Source organism: Poecilia formosa, unplaced genomic scaffold (genome assembly GCF_000485575.1).
Source record: "Poecilia formosa unplaced genomic scaffold, Poecilia_formosa-5.1.2 Scaffold67, whole genome shotgun sequence".
In the NCBI taxonomy this organism is placed as follows: Eukaryota; Metazoa; Chordata; class Actinopteri; order Cyprinodontiformes; family Poeciliidae; genus Poecilia; species Poecilia formosa.
Genome location: NW_006800006.1, coordinates 1,273,220 through 1,293,936, shown reverse-complemented (window position 1 = coordinate 1,293,936; position 20,717 = coordinate 1,273,220). Strand labels below are relative to the sequence as shown.

General features: G+C 37.5%; 1 protein-coding gene across 3 annotated transcripts in view; it reads left to right on the top strand.

Annotated features, from left to right (window-relative positions):
* Nucleotides 1-20,717, top strand: part of LOC103140006 (cAMP-specific 3',5'-cyclic phosphodiesterase 4B) — a 68,655-nt gene that overhangs the window by 29,282 nt on the left and 18,656 nt on the right. The window contains exons 1-6 of one of the 3 annotated variants that reach the window (XM_016672863.1): nt 2,172-2,395; nt 2,845-2,922; nt 3,790-3,984; nt 4,073-4,109; nt 4,627-4,697; nt 9,054-9,103. In XM_016672863.1, the coding sequence (XP_016528349.1) occupies nt 2,310-2,395; nt 2,845-2,922; nt 3,790-3,984; nt 4,073-4,109; nt 4,627-4,697; nt 9,054-9,103 (517 nt within the window). In that variant the 5' untranslated portion in view covers nt 2,172-2,309. Of the gene's footprint in view, nt 1-2,171; nt 2,396-2,844; nt 2,923-3,789; nt 3,985-4,072; nt 4,110-4,626; nt 4,698-9,053; nt 9,104-20,717 lie in introns of those variants that run through there. The other 2 variants (XM_007554917.2, XM_007554915.2) reach the window with 2 other exon arrangements.

Genomic DNA, 20,717 nt, shown 5'->3' with positions numbered 1-20,717 from the left:
GTGTGTGTGTGTGAGTGGTCTGTAGGGACATTGAAGAACAAATCGTTCAGTTTATGTTGCATCTCCTGATAGCGAAGCAGCAACACTTGGCTTCCAGTGTCAATGGCGGTTTTGATCAAGTCAGATTTATTTGTGTAGCACATTTCAGCAACAAGGCTGTTCAAAGTGTTGCACAGCAAAAAATAAAAAAATAAAAAAAATAACGTAACACAGTAACTAATTGAGAAACGAGCAGTTACATTACATTTAGTCAAAATCATCAAACACACATCAAATATATCATTCTTGTCCCAGAAATTACGAATGAAATGCAACTCTATGCAGGTGGGGTTTTAGTCCTGATTTAAGGGAACTCTGTGTTTTGGCATCTTTGCACTTTTCTGGAAGTTTTTTCTAGATTAGCGGTGCATAGTAACTGAATGCTGCTTCTCCTTTTAGCTCAGAGATGAGGCACAAATCCATGTTAAGCAAACATGGAAGGATGCTTGGAACAGTAAACACGAACTTCTTCAACATAACCTGAGTCAGGTAGAGAGGCCATTAGTCTAGGAGTTGGATTCAAATGTGATGACCTGGGGACACATTTAAAAGTTGCCCAGAAGAGTTGGAGGTTGACACCTTTGCTTCCATTCTCTGTAACTTGTCTCATTCTTCCTTTCACTTTTGCAGCCTGAGTGAATTGCAGACACTTTTCGGCATAATATGGAAAGCGCTTCCCTTTTAAATAGCTTCTCTTACCTCAGTGCTTCCTCTGACACAAAGCAGAACAAGCTGCAAGTTTTATTGATCCAGTAGCAGTGTTCACACCAAAGGATGTTAAATTAAGTTCTCAGTTGCTCTTATTCTCTAAAGCCGCGCAACATTTGTAGTCGTCGTATTCAGCTCCTGCTCAAATTGTTCGACAACATTGCAGGACTCAATAACTCATGTTCTCACTCTGTATGACCTGATGCTCGGATGTGACCTGACCGCTCACACTGTACACGTGTTCATGAAACAAGGTGGCGTTTAATCCAGAACCACGTGAAATAACCAATCAGAGTTCGATTGGCCTCCGTGTGGCGTTGATCATCCCTCCTTCTCCTCCGCCTGTTTTTTTTCTGTCACGCTGCAGCTTCGTACTGATAGCAGAGCCTGTTGTGAATACTAAGGCTAGTTAGCATGGCCCACTGATGACAGCGGAAAAAGGGTTTTCCTGTAACAGTAAGATGTTTCTCAACCATTAGCACATTTAGCAGCATGCGCCCGGGGATGATTGATAGCAGTAAGACCCTCCTCCTGACTCTGATAGGTTGTTTTTGGTCCTGAGCTGTGCATTTCTTCAGACGGCAGTGGTAGCTTGGGGTTAGGGGTGGGGGGAATTGATCTTTTCACAGATTACCTGTCTTGTACAACATAGTGACAGTTTTAACAAATATGTGTAAAAAAACAAAACAAAAAAACAAACATATTTTGTACAAAAGTAACATACTGGAGCTTTAATGTGCTGGTTAGCAGATACCTGGTATTTATCTTCACTGCATGTATTTCTGGTGGCTGGCTTGTCTTTTCTGTTTTCTTGTCAGGATGTTTACAATATATCGGTCTGGTTCTGCTTAGTTTTTCACATCAGTGAGATGAACCAGCTTTCAGGCTTTTCAAGACACTTTTTGGGATGAGGGCTCTGGACATGCAGTGTATAAACAATGGCAACTTGTCAAATTAAAACTGTGCTGTGGCTTATGTCACGACCAGAATCCTGAGGTGTTTGGTAGGACTATAGAAAAGTGAAAATTAAACTTTTGGTGACTAGGCTGGATTATAATGTAGCAAACATAGCAGATAGCAATTTCTCATATGAAACCATTGCTTCTTACTCTAATTAAGCTAAATTGAGTCCATACCTGCTTATCTTTGCGGGGTAACTTTCTCCACAGGCCATTGGGTGAGCTGCACACTAGTGATTATTTCTAAAATAAATCATATTCTATATATTGAGCCTACTTTAAACCATTATTCCCCTCCAAACCTCCATGGTTTTAAAACCTCAAATGAAAGTCAGTAGAGACGGTGAACAGGCTGACTAATCTGCAGCTGGGTTTTAATACAGAGTAGTAAGGGACAGTCGGTCAGATAAACAGAGCGACTCCCTTTCCACTCCCAGTGTTCCAGCTCAGCTCAGCCTGCGAGCGTCTGCCAAGCCGACGTTATCCTGGTGCGTCGCTCTTTACTGGACAGAAAAGGGAAAAAGGAGTCTGAGTCCGTCAGCAGACACAGAATCGCTGCGTTCTGTCGCTGGATGAAAAGGGAAGAAGTGGAGCTGAAGGAAAATGTGGCGGAGATCCCCCAGGTGCAGAGCTCGGTACTTTGACTTCAGTGAGGAGGTTGTCAGCAGAGCACACCTTGTTGCTCCCAGGTGACCTTTAAACTACCTTCCCTGTACGAAGCCTATTGTTTTTGTTCTGTTTTTTTTTTTTTGTTGTGTTTTTTCAACTGACCAATCGGTATGGATGATATTAAATTTACTGTTTCCTGTAAATGTTTAGGTAGTACATGGCAAGATTACAAAAATGTGATCTATGCTATTATGTGTTGCTAAGTGAAGACAGTAAATGTTTCATCTCTTGAAATCTCAGACTTTCGTAATATATGCAGTTAATCCCAGATTTACCAAAATTTGAAAATATGGCGTTTTCCTGCTTGTCTCAGATTAAGAGATTAGATTTGTGTGGGATAAGCATGGTGGCAATGTTGCTGAAAGCGAGGGGATTTAATGATGCACAGGACAACATGGATACGCTGTTGGTCTTGCATGCGTTTAATCAGATTTTGCACATTTCTCATTAATCCGTGCTTCGCTGGCAGAGGTGTGGAACTTTTCATCCCAATGGCGGAGCTAACCCCAGATGTAGCGCTTATTACAGCGGTGCCTGTAAATTCAAGGTAAATGTTGACGTATTGATGCACATGGACGGTTTTTGTCAAATTGTTTTGACAGAAAATACATACTAAACTTCCAGAGTTTCTTCTGTTACATTTTTTTCATGGTTTGTTGCATCTGTTGGCTCCTCTTAGTGCTGAGGCTCTGACCTTTCAGTTTAAACTTCTGCCCTCACCATCTGGTTACATAATATCTGGTCCTCTCCTCCTGCCTCAACTCTCTGGTGATGAATAGATTATCTGTCTATGCTTCTGCAGTGGCTCACTGGGTCATTCAGCTGTTATGAAAAGGCAACTGCAGAGTTATTTTACTGCAGTTTATACCTACAAGCATTTTGATTGTGACTTTTTAGGCTCCAGACATGAAGATGTGAATATTCTTGCCTGTTTTTTTGTGGGGGGGAAGGGAAAGAGGTTCCGGAACAGCTCAGAGACTTTCAGATTGAATAGAGTGTTGGTGAACAGAAATGTTCAATCCTTGCCACAGATTCACAAAAGGATTGAGATCTGGACCTGGCTAACATAAATTTGCTTTGTTCAAAAATTCTCCTGTAACTCTGGCTGTATGTTGATGGTTGGAAGGTGAACCTACACCCAATATCAAAACTGTAGCAGGCAGTATTTAACAGGTTTTCTTCCAGGAAACCTGGACCAGCTAGGCTTTGGCTAGGCTAACTGATCAAAGGTTAGCTGGTGTAAGCCAACCTTTGATCAGCTAACCTTAGTCAAAGGCAGGTCAAAAGCAAGCTGTGAACAAAGCCAGTTCAAGTTGTTGTTTTTTTTTTGTTTGTCTTTTTTAGAAGGATTTGTATTCAAAATCATTGTTCAAAATCATTTCTTTTTTGTTTGTTTTTTTGTTTCTTCTTTCAGCTTTGAGGTTGAAAATGGCCCGTCGCTGTGCTGCAGTCCATCAGACCCGCAGGCTTCTCCAGGCTCCGGATTGGTCCTGCACCCCAACCTAGCAACTCACGGCCAGCGCAGAGAGTCCTTCCTGTACCGCTCTGACAGCGACTACGAGCTGTCACCAAAGTCCTTGTCACGAAATTCATCCATTGTGGGAGAACTGTGCGTTGTGGTCATATATGGCAGCAGATTCTCTAAACAACCGTTACTTGTTTAAGATATAACCTCAAGTTGTCATATTTCTTCTCAGGCACAGCGAGGACCTGATTGTAACTCCATTTGCCCAGGTAACGGCTGATCCGTCAGGAAATCTAGGGCAAAAAAAACCAAACATTAATAACAACTCAGTGACATATTTAATACAAACTTGTCTGAAGCTGTTTAGATGCAAGGCCTTATTGTTGCAGAGGGCATCCTAACTTTCTTAAGATGAACTTTTCTGCCCCCTGGTGGATCTGAATCAGCATAACAAGGCATATGGACAAACAAAATCTTTTCTTTCTTCACCCTGTGCAACTCACATCAAATATTCAGTCTAAATTTCTTAAAGTTAAAATTATTTTATGTGTGTGGGGGTCTGCATGTATTCCATAAGATTGTATTAAAAGACAATGTTAATACATTTACATTTTTTAAAATAAGACCAGACAAACTTTCTTGACTATTCTAAACTCTGCTTGCATTCCTTACATTCTTACTATGTAATTTGCCTTTCCGGAATAAATTAAGTTTGTTTATTTGCTTGTTTTTATAGATTTGGTGGTGTCTACCTCTTTGTATTAATTTTTGTTTTCATGTTTTTAGGTTCTGGCAAGCCTACGAACTGTTAGGAACAATTTCACCACCTTGACAAATATACAATGTGTGTCTAATAAGTAAGTATATTTATTTTGTTGTTGGTTTTATGTTCTAAAATGGCTCACTGCAAAAACAAAATATCTTACAAATTATTTTTGGTCTAGTTTCTAGTGCAAGTATCTTAGTGCACTTGAAATAAGACAAAACTAATTTGCAAGTAACCTTTCAGCAAAATACAGGAGCTTGTTTCAAGTCACTAATGCCTTAATAGTGATGGAAAAGTACTAGTTATAATTTGCCAATGGAACAAGATATTATTCCTATGTGATGAGGAGAAATGTTTTGTTCCACTGACAGATTATTTCACTTATAACTCATACTTTTTCATCAATACTAAGGAATTATTGATTTAAAACAAGCTCAAATTATTTACTGAAAAGTTACCTGCAAGTTATTTTGACTTCAGGTACTCTAGAAATTAGACCAAAAATCCTTGGTAAATACTTGGTCTGTTTGGATGTAATTGAAAGCTATTTAAAATACTTATTTTTCTATTTTGTGTAGAAAATGAGCTGAAAAATGTAGCTCTTAAAAATGCTTCATGTTTACCTGACAGAACTCGGCATGCCAATTTGTTTCCCCAGGGGGCGCCAAAGCACCATAAACATTAATGCTGAAGTTAGGTTACAAATTGATTTGTTAAATCCTTCATATTTTCAGTGATGTGCAGAAATAAAATCCCTACAAACCACAGGGAGCTTTTATTTATTTTTTTTTTGTGACGGAGGTGTTTGCCCCATTTTATGTCTTGATGGCTCGATCTGGTCCGTCATTTGTCTATGAGCAGTTGCATCATCTTGACCAGAGGTGCACAGTGTGTCAATGCAACCTCAGGGAGGAGGGTCACTGTAGGCCTGTGACGGGTTCGGAGAATCCAGAGAGCAGCTGTTTAGCCTTTTCTGCTTTGACGACAAACATGGTCACTGAAAAGCAAGACGCCACGAAGAGGGAGAGAGAGCAACACTTTCTTTTACATGATTTGTTACACAGCAAGTTTTACATACGTTCTACATGTTTGTTGAACATCAAGTAGGCAAATGTTTTTTTCGATATGATCGGACAAAACTGCAGAGTCATAAAAAGGAAAAACAGGAACAGGCATACAACTGTCCTTCACAAATATGAAAATATCTAAATGTATATGAAAATATTGAGGGATTAAGCAGATTGCAGGTCAAGATCACAAATCTTTGTTTTAAAAAAAGTTATTTTCGGATGTCTTCCAGTGTAACCTGGACCGAACAAGCAGCACCATGTTCTCTCTTCTGTGTAAACATAATGCAGCCCGTCTTCCCTGCTACATCATTTAGAAAATTAGGGTGGATGACTACAACCGCCTGGGTGATTGATGACTATAGATGCAATTTATTCAAAGTGGTCTTGATTGTAGAAAATATTGTCCATGACCCTTTTGTGTGTTTTCACAAATAGAATAAACCTCAAATTGAATTTTTAAAGATCCTCTTTTCAGCACTATCCAGGTCAGGTTTGAGCAGGCCAGATATTTTTATCTAGAAATGATCAACCCAGTTGAGATTCGCCAGAAAATAGTGAATGGTGATGCTTACAGGCTGTTGTCAACTGAGTGTCAGCCACCCGGACCAGCAGTCTGACTCCGTATCAGGCAACCAGAGAGCCGAAACAAGAGCCTCAAACATAGACAGTCTCACTCTTAAAACACTCATCCTCATGTTCCAGGGTTTTAAACTAGACACAGTCATGCTGACAGCAACAGGTTCACACTCATTGCAGCAACTTGTGACATCTTGCTAAGCCTCAAGCCCCAACGTTTAGCACCCCTGGAGCAACGCAGGCTCAGCAACTGCTGTTGGTTGTTTCACCTTTGCAGAAATGGCAACCATGTCATGTAGATACACTCCAATGACTCTGCAGTCATGGAGAGTGTCAGTGGTGGACGCACAGAACTTATTTGTGCAAAGAAGTGGAAGATATGAACACTTTAAGTTTCTGATTGTTTATCTTGGCAGAATTTTGGACTTAAATTGAGACACACTGACATCCAACTAGTGCTTATTGGTGTGTTTTATTCTGACAGTCTAGTGTTGGCATCAATATACACAAATAATCAAAGGTGGGTAGAGTATCCAAAAGTTGTACTCAAGTAGAAGCAGCAAAGGTTTACTCAAGTAAAAGTAAAATATAAACATCCAAGAAATTACTCAAGAAAAAAAAAGTATATTATAATAAAAACCATTTAAGTACCAAGTAACTGATTACCAGTAGGTCTTCTGATTTAATATTTAAAAATTACATTATCATGCAGACACAAATGTAACGTTGTGTGCATATATACCAATACATAACATGATTACAGAACCACAGATTTAGGCATAAGAAACACTTTTCTAAATCTTTCTTTTTCTTTTTTTACCCCCCATCCCCCGTCCCCCCATCAAAAAACAACCTATAGAAGTAATATAGGCGGTAATGACAGCATACTGCATGTTAGAATAGGGGTAAAGTACTTTTAGTGTCATTTAGCACTAGAATAACAAAACTAGTGCCCTCCCGACCCCACCAAGGGACAGAGTGTTAGAAAATTAATGAATGGATGGATGGATGGATAAACAAGAAGTCTCATTTAACTTACTGCAAACTGTGTTTTAGCATCTCACTCAGTTTTTGTTTTTTCTTCATTCAGTGAAGTTAGTCACAGTGGGAAGATTATCCAGCAAGTTTACTCAAGAGTATCTATTCTTTATATAAATATAAAATATATTACTCAAGCAATATAAATGATTATTAAAAGGAGTAAATGCTATCCATCTCTGCAGATAATGTAACCAAGTTCATTCCTCAGTGATGGGTGCCTGACCCATGTGGTTGATCCTATGAAGTTGGCTAGAATGCCTATACACTGTGATATATTTTCTGTAAATATTAATAACTACAGCTTATATGTAATTAAAACCAAGTCTAAGTTTCTGAGAAAGTTGAAATTCATCACAAGACCAATAAAAAACTTAGAATATGGAAATGTAGGCCTACTGCGGAGGTGTTACGGGAACTCTGGTAGCTTTAATCACATCCTTCAGCTCATCCGCATTGCTGACACTCATGTCCTTCAGCTTCCTCTTGAAAATGCTCCAATAGGTTCTCTATGAAAATAAGGGTAAATATGTGTGAATCCACACATTTCAGAGCTAAAACATATCTTGATAAACATTTTCCATTTAACTTGTAACATCACAGAATCCTTGCCACCTGGTGAAATGGTTGGAGCTGGGGGGAAAAAGGAAATATGATTAAAAAGGCAATATGATTATGGTTATTATGGTTCTAGTGTGGACTGCCTGATGTATTACGAAATGCTAAAGCTCAAGAAAAAAAATCCACTTTTTTGCATTTTTCTTTATTTATACCCAGAACTTCATGTAGTGTCTGGTGGAACATCAGTTCAAAGAGGGAACTCCAGTTTTTTGTTTTATTGTATTGGAAAAAATGGCATTAACATTGATACAAAAATTATATCTTGCTCATTAATCAGCAAAAAAATTACTTTAAAGGGAACATATTTTGTCAAATTCACTTTTTGTATGTTTTTATACTTCCATTTGGGTCTTAACTGCTTCTAAAAACATCCCACTCTCTTTAAGGAAACCCCAAAGTCGGTTTTTGGCAATAAGTTTATATCTTTTGGCATCTGGAAAATGAGCCGTTTCAAAAACCTTCAGAATGTAACGCCACAAATCTGCAAGCACTGCTTCTCACCTAGCAACCCCAGCAAAGTCCAGCCTGTCACCTGGCAACCCAAGTGGAACTCCAGTGCATTTGGTCAGCTGGTTTTACCACTGTATGCAGTATACAATGGCTTCTGGAAAAGACCAGTGTTTTGTTGTTGACTTTCCATCTAGAAACCATTTACTGCATTTTTGCTAGTTGTGCAGGAGGCTCCACTTCTGCTTTTCAAATATGTATGGTTGTATAATTGTGCATCTGTTTGAGTGCAAACGTTGAGTTGGGGGTCGTGGCCAGCAGCAGCTTATTTGTATTGAAAGTGACAACAGCTCATTGTGAAAAGAGTTAAAAATAGGCTGAACTGAGCAGACCAAATGTTCATTCTCTGAGAATGGTTTTGTGCAAAATATATAATGAACATGTTTTGAATAGGTCATAGATATATTCTAACCTATTCAAGGAAGCATAATATTTTGCCTGTAAACCTATATCTGGGTTAGTTTTCTTCATGTTTTGTTGCATGGGGAGTTTTTGGTGTAACTGAAGTACAACATGCTTTTGCATCGGCCATTTGTATTGAGCCATTCGTGATTACCTGTGAGTTTTAAATAAAATAAAAAAAAAAGCCTCTTACTAAATATTTCATAGGATTCTTATCTATTTTCTTGTTACAGAAGGTCTCCTGCTGCAAATCAGCCTTCGGTCACCAAAGTCTGTCTCTCAGGTAAGTGCACTTTCTGTCACAAACAAAATGCTCTCAGTGAATTTGCATACTTGATTATACCTGCAGCAAACTCTTTAATCTGTCACTTCTTGCTTAAAAAAATTTAACAGGCCCAAGAACAAAGTAAAGGAACCTCATTGTGCTCAAAAATATGCTTTCAATGTTATAAACTCTGTTTAAAGAGCTTGACGTTCCACATTTATGTATTTAAAACCTTTTTTATTAGAAACTCTGAGCGTTTTGTTGGCCTTCTTTTTACACCTCAGGGAGAGAGCCAACTTCCCAGCTTGTGATTTGCCTGGGAAATATCTCTGTCATAAAATGAGGTGTTGTCTAAACACGCATGAATCTAGTCCTACTAGTTCTAACAGCTTCCAAGTTGGGTTCAGTTACTCCTGATTAACTTCACACTGTTAATTTCTGGCTCATCATCCAGTTCAAACAAACCGGAACAAACAACCTCAAAGGATTTTGAAACACAGAAATTGGTGCACGAGTTTGAATTGGTGCAATTTCACTTATCCACCGAGGTTCATTTCATACAACCACAGTAATATCTGGGTATATTGGCAGGGGGAAAAAAAAAACACTCTTTTGTAGGTAAAATTCTGGCCAAATATTTTTTTCTGCTCTTGAGATAATGTGTAGCTTTCTTGAATTACAGTCAAGTAAAGTTAGTAAGTTTATCTGAGGTTGACAATGTTTCCATGGCAAACCTCAACGTTCAAGTTTCACCCATACCTGCTAATTTGAAGAATTTGGAGTTGCGGTCTTTCATGACACCACCACCACCATGCTTCACACTTGGTACTGAGTCCACAGGATTGGAGTAAGTGTTTCTGTTCCTGGTTGCACCTTCTCAGTCTATGGCAGTCTTTCTCGATTCAACATCCGAATGGAAATAATAAATCATTAAAGACACAACATTATTTTTACCTTCCTGCTCATTATTACTGTAAACTTTTAACAAGAAGAATTTAAAGAGTAAAAATGGCATCAAAATCTGCAATCTGGAAAAGAAGTTCTTATGTTACACTAGATGAATGGTGCACTACACAGATTTATTTGTGTTGTGCATTTTGTGTGAAAAATGTAGTTTAAAAACAGATGTTAAAAACACAGGTGTACATTTAACAAGACAAAACAAGTTAAATACTAGGAAAAAAATCACTGACTAAATTAGAAGGGAAAAAGCTAAAATTGCAAGAATGTTCACTTCAGGCCTATTTCAATGTTTGCAAAAAAAAAACAAAAAAAAAACTCTCACCATTCTTAATTACTACAAGTACACTGTATTCACAATCTGCATGCATCGTACATGCAAATTAATCTCCCGAGTTATTAATGCAAAAGATTATTATTCAATGAAAGCAATACCAAAAATCCCATGCACTATCAAAAACGGCAAGCATGCGGATGAGACTGCAGAATAAGAATCGGTTTCGAAGTCAAATCGTGTTTATGTGAAATACGGGAAAGAGAAGCGAGGAAGGGAGGCTGGAATAGATTATTGGTTCCTGCTGTACTGGTTCTTCAAGCCCAATTGACGTCAGCAATCGCCTGCACACAGGCGCTCTAAACTCCCTATCTGCACAGATGGGCCGTGCGCGCGGCGTCCCGCAGCAGGCAAAAAAAAAAAAAAACACAAGGCGGCTGCAGAAATCTCTTACTGTCCTTCCTCCACGCTCCTCACAAACCTTGACCTTCCTCAAGTAATCGCTGACGGTCTCCGCAAACCGTCTCATTAGGCTCGCTCGTGACGCACTGTGGAGATAGAAGGTGGGGAAAATAAAATAACCGTCCAAGACGAATGTTTTCTAGACTTATCGCATGGAAAGAAACTGTTCAGTCCTCTACTAACGGGCTGTGTTTTTGGGGGGGTTTTCCCCAAAACTGTTTGGCTTGGAAAGATACTGTTTTGTGTCTTTTTGAGTTACCAGTGTGTTCAGTTGAAACTTTCGATACTTTTTTTTTTTTTTTTTAAATATGTAAGCCTGAAAGAAAGACTAAAACAAAATCCAAATTTGACATAAAGTCACCCCAACTCCAGACTGTTAAAGTTCTGAACCTACAAGTCAGACACAGCACAAGAGGCTGATAAATGAAATTATCAAAAGAAGTAGAAACATGACCTTGGCCAGTGGGTGAAAGTGCTTTCATAAACTTCAAACGAGAATCGGGGGTTACAATAAAATAAGCTCAGCACCAAATGCGTCACTGCAGGCTTTTCACCTTGTTAAACATCTTACTCTTGTAACGTGAGGCGGGGAGGATTGGAGGGTGGTGGGGTTTAGTGGATCACGTCGCAGTTCGCCAAACTCCTAACAGGCTCCATCACACGCAGTCTCGTGAACTGGAAGCCAACAAAGGACTCACTCTTCCCTGACTGATTCAGATTAGAGGCTTTGCTCCAAATGATCCCCGATAAATTCTACTTTAGTGGGGAAAACAGAACTTGACGTTGACGTCTCCAAGCATCAGAACTTGAATTATTGAGGAAAAGGTTATGACTCGTATGAACTAAGTGTTGTCACGACTGACCGGCCTCTGGCTCATGGAGTAAAAATTATTGCAGCGAATAAACATTTTAATCAGGTAATCAGAGCCTGAGGAGTTAAACGTTTCAGTCAATACCAGCTGCAGAGCGGTCAGGGAGGCACAGTCTGATCTTTTTTTTCTGATACTTTGTGTACTAGTATGTCATGTTGACCCTTTTTATTGTTTTGTTAATTGAAGTATGCTGCAAAAACAAAGTCTTACCAAATATTATGGGTATAGTTTCTAGTGCAGTTATCTTAGTTTTGTCTTATTTCAAGTGTAGTGACTTACAAGTGACTTCTCAGCAAAAGTTAGGACATTGTTTTAGGTCAGTAATTCTTAAATATTGATGAAAAAGAACAAGCTCCACTGGCAATTTTTTTTTACTTATAAAAATACATTTTCCAATCATTATAAATGGAAAACTTGCCAGTGGAATTAGTTGATTTTCATCAATATTAAGGAAATACTGACTTAAAACAAGCTCCAATATCCTGATGAAAGTTACTTGTAAGTCAGTCTTGTCTCTAGAAACTAAACCAGAAATACTTGATAAGATTTTATTTTTTCAGCGTCATAAAAGTTGTGAATTTGAAAATTATATTCTCCATTATATGAAAACACATAGACTTAAGTTGTTACAAGAACCTGAACAAATTAATACATTTGAGTGGTCAGTGCATCTTACAGGTGCTGCTCTGTTTTTCTATAAACTGTTTTTTTAATCATTCTTCAACGTTGAATAAAATGTTAGAAATTGTGTAGCACTTGGTGCTTTTATTCATTAATATCTTGACAGATACAAAGTTGCTGATTGGTGCAATTTTCTTTTCAACTTCGTTCACATCCTAGCCAGGTTTACCTCATGTATTTCCAGCTCTCACACCATATTTTTAATCCTTGATGACTACTGATGCTGCTTATTTTGAATGTGACTTAGCTAAAAACGTGCAGCGTGACTCGGGCTCTTCATTATGTTACAAAATGTGATAAACTAGACAGAATTCATCCTCCAATGAAAACCTTTCTAAAGCCTGTGTAACACAGATGTCCATGACCCCTGCATGGTTCTGCATGCTGATGCTCTACCTGAATAGCATGATAACGCTCAGTTTTCTACAGTATTTAATCTGATTCATTCTAAGCGAGAGCAATAAAGTGCATTTTTATCATTAAAACCTTCAGAATTAATTCACAGTTATATAAATGTTGGAGAACACATTGAGATAAAGCGCGTTTTATTTCATTGTTGTGATTAGATTTGTATTGGTTCAAAACCTTACGGAGCAAAAACACAAGCGTGCTTCACCACTTTTTACAACTTGGAGCAATTCCTTCACCTGCTTCATTAGCGAACCTCTGCATGTGGATGCAGTTTTATTCCATCACTGAATATATTGGACATAAATAAAAACTAACATTTAAAAGTGTAACATTTTGAAAGCTCATCAGCCACAACGTCATTAGCATCTACAACAACTCTTTGAAGAGAATTGTATGAGTTAGAACAACGTCTATGTTCCCTCTGGGATTAATTATGTCTTTGAATTGACTTGTACTTCAACATTTTTTCAGTGGGTGTCAGATTTTTATCTACACAGAAGACTGCTAGTAGATTTTATGAGGTCTGTAGCAGAAACCTTCCCATTTAAAAAGTATAGTACCAAATGGAACATGTTAAAAATGTCTGGGCAGCGTAAACGTCTGCTACCAAAAATATAAAAACATCATAGCAAGTGACCATATTCTTGTTGATTTTTACTCTCTGGTTCAACAGCTTACTCTGCTCATTTAATACGTCTCTATTAAATGAGTGTGTTTTACTACAGACAATAATCTAACAATTCCTTCTAAATAACTGAATGCATTAAACGTTTTCTTATTGTTTGAGAAACAATGAGAAACAGGGCAAATGATCCCATTTGCCCTGTTGAAATGGAATCATTTCAACAGGGCAGCTTCATTATTGATGCACTTTGGCTAGCTAGTAGCTGGAAAATTAAGCTGTTTATTGAAAGTGAAGATAAATGTTGCTTGTAAGTTTTTACTGGGGAAAAACCTCAGAACAAAACTCCACAACAAAAACATTGACATTTTTAAAAACAAAACCCCTATTTTTCTAATTTTATGCCGGTTCTGATGTTTGGTTTGGTTTCTTATGTTTTGCCATTGAAATGAGGTTCTAGTGTTGTTAAGCTGTTTCTATTGTAAAAAGTTGGGCAGCTGTTCCCTTTCATGTCCTCATACCGTATAACCAATATCGCCTGAATCCAAGCTTCTAGCTCAATTATATCAAATGGAAAAATGAATGTAGACCCTTTTTAGTTCCAAGATTGTTTTGAATTAAAAACATTCCACAATTTTCCCTTATCCTAAAATCAGAAAAGTGTAGCCTCTGTAAATGACATTCCATAATGGCACTTCTTATCCAAAGCTAATTTGAAAGAGTCAGTTCTTGCTTCCTGTCAGTCTGTAACTGGTTATCGGGTATTTTGCAACAATTTGGAGTCTTATTATCTTCAGAGATGCATTTAAGATATTTATCAGACCGTTTTATGTTCAGAGACATTGCAAAAAATCTTAAGGGCTTCATCTCGGATAAAAGCTTTAGTTAGCCCATTAACAATTGACTTAAAACAACTGGGTGTCTGAGTATGGCTTGTTTTGAAGGAAATGACTCGAATGCTTGTCAGAAGACTTCCGAGACAATGCCAGCTGGACAGAAGTGGAAATGTTTGGCTATAAGTGATGAAGCGACATTCTCAAGATTAGTGGGCAGAAAGTCTTTAGAAGTGAATTGAGAAACAAGGGATTACAGATTATTAGTTTTCCTGCTCAAAGTCATGTCATAAAGCGTTGAAGAAATGCTGGTTCTTTTCCACTAAAGCAGTTCTTGTGCAGGATGTGGGTCACCACGCTGTGGCCCCACTTCCTTCTGTTTCTACCACTATTGATCCAACGTCAACACCAGATAAAACAATGCTTCCTCACTGAGTTAAATTAGATTTTCATGTTCACTCCATAATCAGTTTCAGTTGACTTTATGAATCATCAATGGACTGAAGGTTTGTAGCACTTTTCTAGTCACATTCACCCAGTCACACTTTCAGATGCACACACATCTATACACCGACATCCGCAACGGGGCAACTTTGAGTTAATCGCCTGGCCCAGGGGATCAGTGACCTGTGATGAGGAAAAGCTGGAATTTAACCTACAACTTTCTGATTGCAAGACAACTCTACCAACTAAACCATACGTCTAAGCCTGGTGGTAGGGACGCTAGGGCAGTCCACCAGCATGTTTTAGAGTTAAAAAATGTTTAAAGTTGACAGAAAGTTAGAAAATATCGCTGTGTAATTATGTGTCATTGGAATACATTATTGACAATACCTGAACACCAACTTTAAAGTCTTAAAGAAAAGGCAAATAAATAAATACCAATTTTTTTGCACTTCGGTTGTTTCATCCAAATTAAACAACTGATCTTTTATCCTTGACTTGTCATTTTATTAGCTGAAGTTGTTAGCATGTAGAACAGTAAAGACAGGAAGTGGTTCGGAGATCCGGCGAAGGAAAAAAAAGACATCTGACCTCAAGTTCAATTCAAAAGCTTGAATAATAATTTTTTGTGTGTGTTGGAGTTCTCATAAAATTACTCCTTTATTCTTCAAAAATAACAACTTCATTCACGTTATAATACAATTTTTTCACGTATGACTACGGCTCTGTTCATGTGACATGATTTGATTTTTTTAGCCTGACCTTAATATTTCGTTGTAGAGTTGACTTAAATTCAAAGTTTAAATAATAAACTGTTAAACACGCTTGTCAAACAAGATTGCCGCGTTGGGTGAACTGATGTCACTCCAAACTCTGGAACCCCACGGAGTGCACTGGATTTTTCCAAAAGGTAAAATCTTCAGAAACCAAAAATTCAATCTACTGATAAACTAGATTTATCGTGCAGCCATATTGCCAACCGGTGCTTCTGAAACGGGGCTTAAATCTAAACATGTCACTGCTGTTTGCAGATTTCCTTAGAAATGTCACATGGCTCAAATTTCGGTCGCATTGCACTGATAAATAACGTGGGCAATGTCGAGAAATCCATGAGTATGAGCCGATACCTAAATACAGTCATTTGTGTTGAAATGCATTCCTCGTTTAATTTGATTCTTTTTAAAGAGACACAATACAACGGAGGGAGGAGCATTTACCAGAAAACACGTACGTATGCAGTGACGCAATTACTTGGCATCCACACAGATTTCTGCTTAAGGAAAGAAATACCCAACCGGTTCCTAATTGTTTTTATTGTTTCTTTTCTTTTATTGTTGTTGTTCTTTTTGTTTCATAACACCAACTCTCCCTTTAACCTTATTTTAGCAATGAAACCAATCTGGTGGAAAATCTCTCATGCTGCCCTGATGCATTAAATAATGAAATAAAATTTCTTTTCCTTACATACTTTTGATAAGTAAGTCAAATTGATTAAGGATATTATTATTATTATTATTATTATTTTTTTTTTTACTTTTTTTCACTTAAGGATAAAAGGGATAGATCTGAAGGAAATGACAGTGACTGAAATGAAGAGGTAAACATTTTTAGTAAAGGTCGATACTTGACTTTGTGCGTAAACTGTCCGGGGCGTGGGGCCGCACACAATGGTGATTACTCATTAATCTTTTGTGTCTTTTTGTAAACATGCTCTGAAGCAAGTTATGAATGACTTATCTGAAACTGCAGAATGTAAAAACACAATAGTTTGAGTTGTAGTGTTTTGTTTTTCCTGTAAGCTACATGTGGAATATTTAGAGTGAAATATACTTTAAGGACATACAACAGTTGGTTTTAGAGGCATGACAAATTATAAGTGCTCTTTTAAGTAGGAATGATTTTATCCTTCTACAAAGTAGGTTTGTGTGGCGATTCATTTAACAGTTGTTGAACGCTTGAGAATTTTGCATCAGAATTTGCCATAATTAAGGAGAGAAACAGAGTTCTGAGTAGTTGAATAATTTCTTGAGATCCTCAAAGGTTCTAAAAGTTGGGGAGCAAACATCCCCCATTTTTAGACCTCAAGAAATTTTTAAACAAACAAAAAGAAAAATAATATTGTGTAGGGTTAGCGTGATTCAGTTCACCCTATATTCCACTGTCCAATACAGGGATAAAAGTTGATTTAAAGCTCTGGACAGGTAAAGATGAAATGAATGCAATCCAAATCAGTGTTTTAGGTGCTATAATAATTCTGCATAGTTTTCATTTACCATAATAAGATCCAGTAGAAAACTGCCAGGGACTGAATGTTTTTTGATTCATTGTGAAAACATTTGTAGGTATTATCTGTTACTGTGATTCACTGAGATATCTGCGGCTTTGGTTCTTTAATTTCACTTGATGCTTTTTAAGATCCATCAACCTACTTCATGTTGTCACAAAGGTGCTGTTCAAATCGTTTTTGAATTTACATGTGAGGCTTTAGTCGGGTCTCAGTGCATGTGGTGAAATTGAAAACAGATTTTTCAAAATCACAATTGCTTTTTAACTCAGGGAATGGTTGCTTAGGATGGCACACGACCAACACGAAGTAGGCCTCATCACAGTGCAACAGATGCTTCTCTGCGTCAGTGTTTAAATAAATATGAACAATTTCTTAATTCTGGGAAGAAAAATAGCTTCATTCTGCTATTTGATCCTTTTTATTTATTTATTTTTTCAAATGAAAGTTCAAATATAGAAACACGATACACAATCTATTGTTTTTAAAGAGTTCCTGTAAACGGGTTTTCATAGACAACATATGAATGGGTTGTTTCACATACAGACAGCTGAGCAGACGCTTTGCTGCGCGCCTGACGGTCAGAACCGAGCTGATCCATCACATTCAGTCTGGCCAGCGGTCTCCACTAATGCCTGCAGCAGCCACTCTGTTCCGCAGCGGGAATCCATTTCACATTTTCCGGAGCCTCAGCCAAAGGAAAGGATCTGGCGGGCCGAGAGCAAGCAGCCTGCTTAAGTATTTGAATTATGCCATTGACGTCAGCACAGTCATAAACTTCAGCTCGACCCATCCCTCAAACTTCCCCGTGCCAAAACGGCTCCATGGAGCATTGTGAAGGAGCCGTCAGACAGGTCCTCATGGGGTGCATTTGTGTGTGTGTGTGTGTGTGTGTGTGTGTGTGTGTGTGTGTGTGTGTGCGTGCGCGTGCGTGCATGTGTGTGTGTTGAAAGCTTTTTGTTTTGATAGCTGAAGAGATAATATCAGAGTTGTAAACTATGCAGAAACTTAATCAGTGACAGCTGTTTGTGAGGAAATGATTGACGGAGGGTTTCAGGGTTGAATCGACTTTTTTCTTTTAATGTCCATCAGGTCCTTAAGAAACTGAAACAATTAAAAGTGACAGCAAGCTTATTTCAATCTGTTCCAAACTTATTTTTTCTCACAATTATTAGTTTCAACATTTAGGGATTAAAGAATACTAAATAACATTAGTGCATTTAGCTAAATTAAACTGAAATACAACTGTTGTCTCTCATTTTTCCTCTACACTTTTGTCTGTGCATTTAGAAATATACATTTTAAATGTTATGACATGTTCCAAACCAACAAAAGATATTTGAATATAGAGCAAGACACTTACTCGTTTTCTTAAACCAACACACAAAGAAAATGATTGACACAAGCTTTGTTGAGAGCAAGCAGCATTGCTGTAGGCAAGTTTGCAATCTCTTCCAAGATCTTTAAAATTGCACGTTTACCCATCACGTGGACTCCAAGCTGACTTTTCACCCATAGAACAGGTTAAAGTCTCACTGCGAATAATTTTTTGTTCTGTGTTTCATTTTAAATATAATTGCAAAACCTATTTTTCCCCTCTGACTTATGTGGATGGACTGACGTAGATGTGGGGTGATGCAACTGTAAATCATTGTAAACCAGTGAATCATTAAACCACCCCAACACCTCCCTTTAACAGACTAACACACACACAGACACACACTCCTCCATATCCAGCTCTGCAAAGTCATAACAGTGTAAAAGCGTTGCATGTGTTGTCGTCAAGGGCTTCGCGTTATCCTTGGAGATGTGATGGAGAATGGGACTGTTTGCATACGTGCTGATAGCTTAGCAGTATTTAGATTTAATCAGAGGACAGTGACTCAAGGCTGCAGGTCCTACATGTTCACAATAAGTGATTACTAGTAGCCCGATCCTCCTGTGCAAGTTTCTAGAAATGCAATTTAAAAAACAAAACAAACAAACAAAAAAAAAAAGAGGAAGTTTTTTCAGTCCTCGTAGTTTCAGCCTTGTGTTGAAAACTGACCATGTTTTGCCTTAGCTTACTTTTGAATAAAAACAACTCAGTCCGTATTAGTCTGGTGTAAGTCACTGAGTCATTACTAATTAGCAACCTCGGGTTTACGTCAAACATTTTTTAAAAACTGCTTATGACAACTTCTCGACTGATGTGACTCAGTTTATTAACAAAAGCAAAGGGCAAATTTTAAGCCCTTTAAAATTTGACTAAATATCACTCATGCTTGAAAACCTGGTTCTCATGATATATTTCTGTAGGTTACTCTAGTTCGAGTTCCAATTAAATAATGCGTCACATTTCATTTTTAGTTTTTATTTCGTTTACTCATTATTCAGTATGAATAGTCCATGTAGCGATTAAAAGAAATTATGAATGAAAAGTGCAAACTTACATCTGCAGACATAATTCTAATACACAAACAATGAAAAAATAGACAACAAAACGTCAGCTTATTTAACGGCATTTCGCTTCAACATAATTTTCACATTTCTTTTTACATGCAGAAAGAGACTTGCATTGTTTTATCTCATTGTCAAGATACATTAGCAACAAAACGGGGATGGAAGTGATTAAGCACCTATTAATTATGGAGCAAAAAAGTACAAAAAAAAAACTACTCAATGGGGAAATAATTGATAAAATAAAGTGAAATTTTAAACAGATTTTCAAAATCAATAATATAATTGTTGAAAATAGTCTCCAGTAGGAAGGAAATGCCTTTTTTTTTTCTTTCTTTTTTGCTTCAACTTAAATGAATGTAAGGGCTGTTTCCATAAACATATGAACATGTCTCTGATGCGCCTGCAGAGAAAATTAAAAAAAATATATTGATCTGAGAGCTCTGTAGCACACTGACAAATTTAGTTCACTTATACGTAAGTATGCCTGTTTAGATTCCTAAATACAGTCGCCATTATCTTAAAATAAATTCAGAATTAGAGAGGGAGCCAGAGTACATAAACCAAGTCAGGAGTGTCGTGTTCATGTTTTTGGTGCCAATAAGCTTTGTTAAATAAGACATCTTGAAAATGGCTATACATCTTTATTGCTCTTTTCATATGAAGGTACATTTTGGGTAACTCCAAAAAGTGTTTTAAATGAATGACTGTGGCATAAAATCATGGCAACAAAATAATCTGTTCTCTATTAAAGGACTTTACCATAATCTCACATTAGTAAAAATGATTTCCAGATGTTAAAATGATCTAAATTGACTGTCTTCGCTTAGCAAAGCCAAAATGAAGATGCTGCATGTGGAAAACTAATCATGCTCATCGTTTTATTGATCATCAGCAAAGAAAACCACCTGAAAGCTGGACTTTAGGCAGGTTTTTCTGGGGTCGTCTGTTATCGCATGTAGGAAAAAACAGGAGGCATGACATAAGATGTAATTGTTGCAATCCATAAATCTTGAACGGGTTATAGAGCTGAACCTTTTGAAGTTCATTGAAGTTCAGGGAAAAACATTTACAAGTGGAAAGATTTAAGACAGTTGCCAACGTTTCCTGGTGTTGCTGAAGAGAATTACATAAGACAATTATAACCTTATAAGCAACACCTTAAATGTTGAAATTCTTTGGAGCAGAAAAAGAACAACTTTGGCTTTTTATGGAAGAGGTACGTTATTCTGAGCGTTATATGGCAAAGTTGTATCTGGAACAAAGTTGTATCCGGTTGTTGATCATGTCACTTGTGCGACACAAAAAAGGTTTCTATTGCATTTTTACAAAGTCATCCTAGCAAAAAAT